The sequence below is a fragment of the Mya arenaria genome, chromosome 7 (assembly GCF_026914265.1).
Source record: "Mya arenaria isolate MELC-2E11 chromosome 7, ASM2691426v1".
Classification (NCBI taxonomy): domain Eukaryota; kingdom Metazoa; phylum Mollusca; class Bivalvia; order Myida; family Myidae; genus Mya; species Mya arenaria.
The window spans coordinates 17792901-17805386 of record NC_069128.1 but is presented as its reverse complement, the minus strand read 5'-3'; the positions used below and the strand labels follow the sequence as shown (position 1 = coordinate 17805386).

Genomic DNA, 12486 nt, shown 5'->3' with positions numbered 1-12486 from the left:
TTTCCTGTGTTGACTACATGTTTCCAGCTGGCCATGCACATGCTCCTATTTCTTTGATGTCATGGACTAACGCTTTAAGACAGCATGCTAAATAGGTCGACCTTGGACATAATACTATGAACAAAGATCCTGTTTAAAGAAAATCAAATTTGGGAGGACGTTATTCGTAGGTTAACTTCATGTTTCCAGCTGGCCGTGCACATGCTCCTATTTATTTGATGTCCAGGATAGCATATTGAATAGATTGACATTGGTTTGCAGGAAAAGTAGAGACGAACTTCAAAGCACATACCAGCTGATATTGGCTATTTTGATCTATGGATTCCGCATCTTTCAATCTAACAGTCGGATAGGTGGCCAAAGTATGCACTTGTCTAAGATAAAAGTTTCCGTACATGTTCTGCTGTTATATTATATCATAAGCGGGATACTTTGTACATTTCCTGACCGGAATCAAGGTGGATCAAGGAGCTGGCGTTAAATGAGGCGCAGCAGAGAAGTGTGTATGGTTTATATATTGATTGGGGATTATGGCCTCCCACATGTACATGGTAATTGTAGTCTTGAATGATGCATTTTGGTGAATTATGTTTGTTTGTTTTCCTGCAATATTGACATAAAAAGGTAAATTGGACAACATAAAGAGTCCGCGCGGTTGGAACCCTCTAGTGAAATTGAATGGAACATTTATTACAAACAAGGCTTTAGACAAAATCGTATGTTTTGGATCCGTTGAAATCATAATCTTTTTACGCTCGTATCAACACTATTTTTCCTGTAAAGGCGTTTCATGTTCTCTGAAATTTTCTCATTCCAGATCCCAGCCATTGACCACATGGCGTTCAATACGGGCAATTTGAATATATTATTAGGCCATAATTATCTTCTATAGGGCGTATTATAACATCGCGGTACGTGTGTTTCCTGTCAATTCTGTTTGAATCCACTTGACAGCGTAATGTCGTTGGATATCGTGCTTCAAAACCCTGTTGAACAAATTAATACCCAATGCGCTAACGATCCACCGCAAATTGGCCCTTGGTGATTAGATCATGACGGTCTCTGTGTTATATATGGAAGGTTGTCTACTGGACGTTTGTTTTGACAATGGGTAAAGCCGATAAATATATTTGTGGTCATTCTCACTTGAGGATAATCGAATTTTATCAGAGATGTGAGTCTAATAGGGCGTAAGTATTAAGGTAACCTCATTTAACCGAACGTTGACCCCATGGTCATCAATCTTGTGGTCATAGAAAATTATTTCTTTAGACATTATGTTTTAGTATACTTCTTGTAGTAAATCGTCGTTGATAACTCATATGAATCGAAAAAATGAACCTTCATAGAGAGAGAGAGACTTGTGTCAAGACTCGAGGGGTGAAAGCGAAAAGGTTAAATCTTCTTCTTTATTTAATGTCACTTAGAACCTTTTCGCATCCACCCCTCGAAGTTCTAATGAAAAGAATTAATGTTTTAGTTGAAATATCCAAACCTTTTTAGGAGCGAATCCAGGATGTGACGTTAGAAGGGCATAACTTATTAACATATCATTTTGACATGCGCCCCGCCCTCCGAACAGAAATGTATTTGGTTTAAAGTTTTAGCAAGGGAGTTTGGGTTAAAAATCCTTCCACCCCCTATTCACATTTGAACCATATCTTGTCAAAATACATAGTGACCCCATTTCCATTTTTATTATTCGAAACGTTGTAAAGTGACAATCGTATTTAGAATCAATACATTCACATTTATAACAAACACATATTTTAAGTGAATAACCTTAAACTACTTACTAAGTAATGCATAAATTACTGATAACAAGGTTGTAGCCGTGTATTTAATACCTAAAAACGTACACATATTAAATGATTGGTGAGTGCTAAAAGATGATATCTATCAACTCTTAGGTAGAAATAACATGTTTTCTGCACCTTTCTCTAAAATTTAACACGGAATACTTCATAAGAATCATTGTTTTAATGTGTATTCATCCTTTTCGGTAAATTTTAACAAATGTTCTTTAACTTATTTGGAAGTAAGAGTGCATCTCATATGCGTAGAGAAAGATTGTAAAATATTGACTTGTATGGGTTTTTTATAAAAAAAACAACAATTGGTTATAAAATCGCAAAATAGATACAATTTCATGCCCGATTTCAGTTGAAACAAACAACACAATAACAAACTGATAGTGCTTTATCAATAATGTGTTTACGGTCAGTTAGGTTATACGAGAAGAAATGCAGCGATGAGTTTCAGCGATGAGTTTCAATCTGTTTTATAGAGGCATACACGGGATGGCGGCGCTTCTCTTGACAGGATAATTACCAGACCTCAGACAAGTCACACAGATGATAATAAATCAGTCGGACAAACAGTGGAACCAAACGGTGTTTGACAGATTGATGCACAGATTCATGAATGCGTAGACGTACTTGGACGTGCTTTTTTAAGATAATTATTGTAAACGCCGTATGACGCTGACACTGAAAAATACTACAGAAGTTGTCGGCGTTCACCGCTGCTGTGATTATCGCTGTTTTGAAATGGCTGACATTTCTGTTGTATTCATTCAAATTCAGTGAAATTTGCAAAACATGACTCCTATGTTTTGAACATTTTTACACGAAAATATGAAATAAATTCTTTGTATGTATTTGAAGCTATAAAAAATCATCAAAGTATCCCGCTCGTACATCAGTAATCAACAACCTATGCCGTTCCAAATGGTATTAAAATTATATGGGAAAACAGGGGTCAATTTAAAAAAAAAAAATAAGTAGAAATATTTTAAGTATGATATTGGACGGTATTAATAAAAGTCCAATTACGTCACAGAAAAGTCTTTGCTTAGTTCACTATGCGACTTAAGTGTGTGTTTTGCTAAACCAGGCCAAGGTATAAAAATTGCATTATTTCAAATGTCTAGATAAAAATAGCTTATATGTATTTGTAGATTAGATATTACGTTTTAAATACACCATTTTCTGTTACAAAAAGCCGATTTTTTGGAACTGTGGTATAGTGGACTTCGATGTTAATTGCATGTATTTGTAGATGTGTATAAGGTAACGAAAACACCATTTTATTTTACATTGGGTCGATTGTTCGGAACTTTATTAAAGGTTAACAACGTTTAAATTTGCATGTTTTAGTAGATTAAATATAATGTATCGAAAACACCATTGTGAGTAGCATAAGGCAAATTTTGTTTAGAATTTGGTTTAATTTGACCACGTTGTTAACGGCATCGTTGTTAACTTTATATTCGTTACTGCTATTGAAGTTTAATGAATTCACTTGAGATATGCTGTATTTGTAACAATATTGTAGACAGCTTTTTCAGCTTTACTTGTTAGAACATATTCAATAGCTCCTTTAAAAAGTCAACAACAATGTCGTAAATCACATTGTTAACTTAAACAAAGTTCTCCTTGTATAAAACAAAACATAATGATACAATACCACAACATGTAAGAAAGGATATAAATGTATTCAAGAAGAAATCCGCATATTATAACATGAGGAACATCATGATAAAAATAAAATATAAGATTTTATTACTATAAATAAGGAAATACATTGAAAAAAAAACGTTTCTTAAATGCAATGGTTGTGAGTGACTATCAGATCTTAACTGAATATTATTCTATTTAAAGAGAAATACCTGGTGAGGTTAGAGTTGTTATTGAGTTGAGTAATACAAAGCACCTTAAAAACACTACAATCATTTAATTATAATATTTAAAATGCTTCAACTGATGTACTGGCACACGTCCGGGGTTGTTTTCTTTGGAAAATAGCCGAGGTGTTCCATATTGTTTATTACCAGAGGGTTGAACGAAACGAAAGTTCACGATCAAATTTAAATAGCATTATTTTCCTATTTCACAGCTGATATGAAGTTGCGATCAAGTTTAGCTGACGAACGCTGAATAACAATTCCTACCTTCCTTCTTGTACATGGACAGTTCTGTTTTGAGCTCGTGTTTGCTTTCCAGCGCCTCTTCAATCTTCTCTCTCTCCGCCGCCGCAGTCCCTTCCCCAAACAGGAACTTGCAGGTGCAGCTTCGGCCCATCACCTTTGAGGAGAGATAGGAGAAGATTAAAGCTGCACTCTTACAGATTGACCGTTCTGACAGCTTCTTTTATTTTTTTTTGTCTTAAATGAGCAATTATCTGCGTTCATGTCTGGAAACCAGTGATATTAGACGACAGCTGACAACAGATTTGAGCCCAGTTTTGTAAATAAATGTTCGAAAATTGATGTTTAAGTACTATAAAAAGTTTAGCTAACGCTTTAAAGGGACTTTACAACAGATTGGCACTTAAAAGTATTTTTTCTGTAACGAATCTCAGATAAAACAGTACAACATTTCAAATCGATATTTTCAGCGCTCGAAACAGGAATAAATATTTTCTTCGCTAATAAATGTCTTAAATAAAATATTCGAAAAACATAAACAAAACTGAATTTATGTAAGTATGTATTACTGCATATACTTTGTCTACTGCAATATGGACTGTTTTTGTTATTGAATATTTATTAATTATATTGTAACCGTACCTGAGAACGTTGGAAGCCCGTCAATTCGACAAACCCGTCTGAGCAATATACTACCGGACATCCGGTTGCTTGCGCATTCCCCAGCACAAAGTTGCTGTCTGAAATAAGATAAAAGAAGGTAAGATAACATACTTAAATGAGTAGAAAGTCAAGTACCTTTCCGAGCATAAGGTTTTGCTGTAAAAGGAAAGAGTTAATACCAATCGGAAAACCTCGGACCGATGATAATCCAACATATATCCCTAAGCTTGCCGGAGACGGCCGAGTTGTTACGATCTGCATACGATTACGATGGGGGTCTTTTTCTAAACATTTTTTTTCTGGTGTAAGACAATACAATAGAGTAAAAACACGGCCTGATTCCTTAAAAAAATGTATATGATAAGACAGGATATGAATATATGACTCATCTTCCGGATATTTTTTTTGTAATGCGAATGCCTCTAGATGTAGAAGTAGATGGTAGAAATATTTGGCAAGCATATCTTACCAGTAAATATGTTTACAATAACATCATGTTTTCTTCAATTGTGCCTTCAATTGGCAACATAACTAAGGAAGACAACAATAAACAATAAACATCAATTTTCTTTCTTTTCCTCTCCAATATCTATTTTGAGACAAATTAGACAAGCCCCTTTGTCGGCAATCAACCAATTATGAGCCTTAGGGATAAACAAAGTATACTTATTTTTTTTGGTTAATTGGTTCTTAAAACTGATTTTCTGTGGAAAGAAGCTAATTAAACTGCTTTCCTTTATTAAGTTCAAGTGCCTTTAATTGTATTAACCAGACAATATTCAGAATTCAAAAATTACAAAAGAAAAGTTAAAATTTAAATGTTTTCATCCTCTTTCGGATATTTTATAATGTTTACTGAGTACTTAACTTAATAATAGGACAGTTTCATTTGTGCCCAATTTTAAAATTAAAATGTTTTCACGTACTTTCCATATAAATTATTATTTTATTTAATGTTTGTTAACCTTAATATGCGGAAACTTTATTTTGTGCCTAATTTTAAACTTAAATACCGTTAGATTGTTTGTATTTTTGAAAACGGTAATTCTCAGTGCTCTTTCAGAAATAAGCTATTTCAGAAATCTTGAGGGTGTTCAAACGTTCAATTTGATACTGTACTAAACCTCTCTAAACTGAGTGAGTGGTCTTGGAATAAATGTTAAGGTCAAATGTGTGTTTACATTTTCGTTTACCATTTGACTTCGCCGCTGATAAAGGAGTTCCATCCTAGTAATGAAAATAAGAACAAATGGGAGTGTAAACGTTGTAAAAGTGTATACAAATTAAATGAAAGTGAACAAAATATTATACTGGCAAATTTTGAATGTTAAGGTGATTTGGCTTCAGGACCAAAATGATCTCGTTGAGCACAGAAAAATGAGTTCTGGCCAAAACATATATAAAAACGCCCCAGTCAAATTTCTATGTCGATGTGAACCCATTATACAACATAAAATCATAGTATAATTCAAACTCTATTATGTTTTATTTTATCTTTTCAAAAACTATATTTTCTCATTAAATGTGTTGAAAAACAACTTTTTCATTTTATTTAAAGAAACTGATTCTTGAGCGAATCAGAAGCTCGACGAAGCCAGGTTTTGCATATCGGCAATTAAAAACTATAGCAAATAAATTTGTTGTTCGATTCACTAGTAAGTTATGAATAAGGACACAACTGAAAATTACTCTAATTATGTATCTTATGTGTACAGTTTTGCCGCAAAATTCATACAAAGTAATAGTGACCTCAAACTTGACCCCTCCCTTACAAAAGCTTTCTTAAGCTAGCACTTTACATAAGCTACATAAACACCGAGTTTCATTACAATCCAATAATGCTAACTGTAGTTTTTTGGCGGAAACCAATGTTTGACGCACGCCCGTCCGTCCGCCCGCCCAGAGAAATCATCATCCTTAAAGCCCGGCTTTCGTTAAAAATCAGGTAAAAAATATACTTGAGTAATTGTATAAAAACAATTAATTTTATCAAAAAACATTTTTGCTGGGAATCAATTTTCCTCGGAACCTTGAAAAAATAAAATCCGTAAATTCTAAGAAAAAATGGTCTTTTAGAAAGTGTAATAAGATAAACAGTTTTGTTTAACTTTGAATTTTGTTTCCTGGATGATCTTCAGCTGCCAGTGGCTTTATATTCAAACGGGATAGTTTTAAAGGAAAACTGACTCTATTGTGAAAATAACTTTCGTATCACGAAATTTCGTACCCATTTGGGAAATTGTTTAGGAAATTTCATACTAATTATTAATCTTTACCTTTTCGTATAAGTAGAAAATAAATTTATCAGTAAAATCATAAAACATTTCATAAGCTCTGAATACAATGTTCACAGCATTCAAACATCAAACTACCTTACAATGCAACATGATAAAAGACAGTATCATCTTGCCGACTCTCTCCTTCAGTACTTTCAGTACTTTGATTGTATTTTTTTTTACTTAATTTGCAATTTCAAGAATATCGAATTTCAATCCCTAAAATAGGGACAGCAGGCAAATATAGAATGCCGTTTATCTTAAAAAGAAAAAAAGAAAATTGGTAAATTAATTTGCAAGTTCACAAAACAGACATAATTAAATGAAGGAAGTGTATTTAAGGCATCGGCTGAGTACAAAATTTCAACCAATTTCAACCAAAAGCCTGCTAAAGGGGTTCGCTCATGTTTTTGCACCAAACACAAGTTTTTTTTCCGTTAATGCACGTGAAAACACGTTTTAAGTCATTTATTCTTTGATACCGAAGTTCAAGAAAAAAATAAGTATGTAATATAAGCACAATAATACAAGCTGGTTGTAGTGGAAAGCAAACCCACGCCAATACAGTAAAAACAATACACAATTCTACAACGAATATAATACAACTATCAAATTAGGAAATACGTATTACCAAAGCGAAAAAAGTGTACGAAAATTACAAATCAGGGCTGGTATTCAAGATTGGTCTTAAATGGATCTAAAAACGATACCAAACGTATACAAAACAAGAGACACTTTACAACGAACATGACACAACTAGCAAAATATCGTAATAAGTGTTAATGACATTGTTGTTCTATTGATCAGGGTTGATATTCAATATTGGTATTAATTGGATCTAAGATTGATGTAGCTAATCGGATAACCTTTTTATTAATATCTGACCAACGAAGTGAATAAGGTCAATGATGTATAACCCTATGATTAATTTAAGTTGCATATTGAAAACCACCCCAAATTTTACAATAAAGAATTATTCTTCAGATGATATAGAGTTGTTATGTCATATTTGAATTCTTACATCATATTAACTATAAGACCTGTTTTTGCCTGCCGCGCTGCAATTATTTGATTTGAAAAAAATTTCCGTAAGGGAAACAACGTGAATTCGTTAGATTTGAAAAAAAAACGTTTGAGTAATTAACACGCGATTTTTATTCGTACCGGAAGCTTTTACCACTGCTAACTAGATAAAGGCTACAATAACTATTTTTAATTTGTGTCTGATTGTAAAACCAGAATACAATTAGACTGTTTCTATTCTTGTGACGTTGTTACTAAATCTACTCTTTGTGGGACTATCGAATTACAATTCCCAAAATATGAACAGGAAGCGAAAAAAGACGGCCGTTAAATCCCTTAAGACTGTGGGGAACATGGAGTTAATTAATTTTGCATGCCCAAAAATCGAAATCAATTTGCAATAGTAACCTAGTGAAAACGGAAACATATTAATTCTCATTGTGTACGACATAGTACAGAGCAGAACAGTGAAAAAGTATATTTATCTTAAGCATGAATAAGTTATTGTTATAAACACGAAAATAAATATAAATATTGCATGCACGCAAAAACAAAATAATAATTATCCAATATACTATCTACTAACACAAACATATTGACATGCAAACGCGCATAAAAGAACAAGAGTTCGTACAATTGGCTGCCATATTTTTATCAAATTGGACGATGCTATTAACGGGTATAAGTTGAATATTTAATAACTATACCCGTTATAAAAGTATGCTTATTAACTTGTGTTTCTTTCTCCGCAGTTATTGGTTTTATCGACGATTTTTTTTTTTTACGAAATAGATAGATTTGTTGACCTTCAAAATAAAACAATATCCACTCTGACAAAACTAGACTAATTAACGTAATAACAAAATATTCCTAGAACGGCAGGCTCTTTGAATTATTCAGACACTACCTAATGACAAGTTATAACAACATTACAAATTGTAGACACAAAAATGAGCATGTTAAAGAAAAGGCGAGATATTTCCAATCCCAAATATCACGTGACTTGCATCCATCACCATAATGACATGGAACGAAACACTGATGACGATAAAGATACAATGCAAACATTGCCTGGCAAACAACTGTCCTAGGAATACATATAATGCGACATAACGTTCAAAGAGAGTAAAAACTTGTCCTTAATTTAGAAGGTTGTCAGAAAAGCATTACGTGAACATGGTATATCCAATATTTCTCATTTTCTACAAGATAGGCATATACATGTCTCCAGTTTGCATTAGTTTTATTACTTATTATTTCGTAGTGTCTGCATAATTGAAAGGGTTCGCTTTTTAGGAATGTTCTACTATATATATCGTGTAAAAAGTAGTTAAATTCTTCGTGCACAAAATAGTTGTGCATTTATCAGAAACCTTTTATAACCTTTGTTTTTAAAAAGTAGGTTTCAAAAAGGATTTATATCCCTTTATCACATACTATTTTATTACAAAGATGACATTTACTATTTTTTTATCAGGTTGTCATCACGTGTTTGCGCACATGTGACTTTTATGTTTGACTTTTAACATTATTTTTTTCAGCTGATACGAACTTTTTTTCTTCCTCACTCGATATGTTTTTCCACGTTTTCACGCTTGAGAAATTTAACATATCTTTACGAACTGTAAAAACGCCCGGATGCAGGGGACTTCTTCTTCTGACGTTTTCACACAGTTGTATTTTGTCCGATATATCGTATCATTTCATGATTGTCTCTACTAACAAGAGCCGTCGTAAGACAGCGCTCTCGACTACGCCGCTTTGACTTAGAATACAATAACGATGTAATAATACCAAGTTTGGTCTTTTTATGTCAAACCTTACTAAAATTATTCGATACATAAGGTGACTTTGATGCTGCCCTCCCACCAGCCCGCCCAAACAATGACGCAAGTCATTCAAATAACTTAATTTCCCATTATGAAAATTGATTTCGGCATTAATTCATCCTTTTTTTTGGTATTTTAAAACAATTGTTTTAATTGTTGTAAATCTTATTTGGGAGTAAGAGTGCATCTTTAAGTCATAATTCAAAGAGAAGGGATGCCACTGAAGAAAATGCACTCTGTTCGCTGTTCGTAGTATTAGTATTTGTTAACCTCCAATCTTTCACGCGCGGCGTATTGTTTATCATTGAGCGTAAATCGTAATTGTAATTTGGTCATTTTATTGTATTAAGATCGTTAAAGGATTTTGTATATTTCATTAAACCGGTTTTTGAAATATTTATTTACCCATTGAATGGGCATTTAACATAAATCTTGTGTAATAAATAGTAATATACGATTAGTTCGCATGAGCTTGGCTCTTTAAAAATGTGATATGAGATAAAATGAGATATCTAAAAGAGACACCAAAACTATGAAATATTTATTTCCCTAATGACTGGTTCGCATGCATAGCTGCAGACTTTTTCCAGGAGCATGCAAGATAAAAAAACAATCTGTAATTTGTCATCGATTTCCCTGAAATCAGTTTAGTATGTCATCAAGCTCGTGTTTCAATCACGTGCATGTTACAATATGGTGCACGAATTTAAGCTGGGGCTGTATTCAATAAGCTACTTGGATTCAACTAAAATTTTCAGATTAGAAACTTTGTGTTTTGATTGACCTGTATATTTAGCTGACAAATAGGCTGAATGGAAACACTGAGGCATGTCTAAGGATAAGATCAATATTGAATGCCACCCCTGGTTGGCACATATTTACTTACGATTTGAATCTGTGTTTGACAAAATAGTCATCTGTCTCCGACAATGTCAGCCATCCATATATATATATAAATAGTCAGATGTGATCTCGGTTGACAGTTACAGGACTTTATCAAGAGCACATGACTCTGTACAGTTTCCGGAGATTGGCAATTTTTATGGTCAATGTTTGGAGGATAGATTAGACAGTGTTCCCCCGCCGACCGCTACATTGCCATTCATTAAAAACGTCAGTCGAAGGTTTGTAGACATTCATGGGAATGAACGGTCACTATCAAAGCGTTAATGCTATTTATATACATTCGACTAATTATTTGGCTTCTCTGGCGTTTTTGTGACACTTCAATCCCAAAAGTAGGTTATAACGCGTTTAGCCATTACACATTATTTTTCGAAAGGAAATATGAAAATCTGCGATATAATATTTTGTAAGCAGACTTTTATCACTGGTTTCAGATATTTATGCAAAACTTTGCTCATTCCAAGACAAAAAGTAAGAACGGTAAATCTGTGAGAGTGCAGCTTTGACATGCATACTAGCCAAAAGATCACTTCCAGGCAAAGTTTATACAGTAAGCTGCCGTTTTTTTTTCAAAAGGGGCGATACTATTAACGGGTATAAGTTGAATGAATAAATGAATATACCCATTATAAAAGTATCCTTATTACTTGTGTTTTGTTCACCGTAATTATTGGTTTTATTGACGATTTATTTCATTAAAACATATCTGGTATTGAATTTCAAACGTAAAATGATATGAAATCAAACAGAAATGAAAACCCACGGAACAATACATCCCCAATTATATCACATGATTAACTTATTCCATACACTTAAACATGCGTATGTTTTCGTACGAGATCATAAATATGCCAAATTTCTGTTTAACATTAGTGTTTTCAAAAATAACAAACACCGCAATATGTTGAACCATATTAAGTAAGACTTTTGCAAACCGATGGAGTAAGATCAGCGATACGAAATAGATAGATGTATTGACCTTCAAAATAAAACACAATTATCCACTTTGACAAAATTAAACTAATTAACGTAATAACTGAATATTCCCAGAACGGCAGGCTCTTTGAATTATTCAGCCATTACCAAATGACAAGCCGTAACTACATTACAAAGACACAAAAATGAGCATGTTAAAGAAAAGGCGAAATATTTCCAATCCCAAATATCACGTGACTTGCATCCATCACCATAATGACATGGAACGAGACACTGATGAGTTTAAAGAGCCAATGCAAACATTGCCTGGCAAACAACTGTCCTAGGAATACATATAATGCGACATAGCGTTCAAAGAGAGTGTATACTTGTCCTTAATTTAGAAGGTTGTCAGAAAAGCATTACGTGAACATGTTATATCCAATATTTCTCATTTTCTACAAGATATTCATACACATGTCTCCAGTTTGCATTAGTTTTATTGCTTATTATTTCGTAGCGTCTGCATAATTCATAGAGTACGCCTTTTGGAAATGTTCTATCATTGTGGCAATTTGTTTGTGTTTGCGGGTAGGATAAAGGTCAATATACCTTTCTGTTTGGTAGCGCTGATTTTATATCAGACAAACTGCAACATGCATGGTAACGTTAGAATAAATAACGGGTAACTTTTTAAAAAATAAATAAATGAAGAAAATTAATTCGGGAATAGTGATTCATTGTAAGCACGAAATTATTCATAACTTTTCAAAATCAATAAATATCTTATTCCATCTTAGTCGAAATGATACTAGTGTCACAATGATTTATATTTTTTTAAAGTTTTGTTTCCATGGCGACGTGTCTGGTGCAATGACATGTTTATAGAAGTTTAATATCCTGGCTTGTATTCGAAAGTTGTCTTAAAACAGATAAACATCAAGAC

At 33.2% G+C, this 12486-nt stretch overlaps 1 protein-coding gene across 1 annotated transcript in view; it reads right to left on the bottom strand.

The window, feature by feature from the left end:
- LOC128240975 (potassium voltage-gated channel subfamily H member 8-like) overlaps window positions 1–12486 on the bottom strand; it is a 173237-nt gene that overhangs the window by 49720 nt on the left and 111031 nt on the right. Inside the window, exons 4-5 of the mRNA XM_052957963.1 lie at window positions 4571–4668; window positions 3953–4085 (exon numbers count right to left, since the gene is read on the bottom strand). Of these exons, the coding sequence (XP_052813923.1) occupies window positions 3953–4085; window positions 4571–4668 (231 nt within the window). The remainder of the gene's footprint in view (window positions 1–3952; window positions 4086–4570; window positions 4669–12486) is intronic.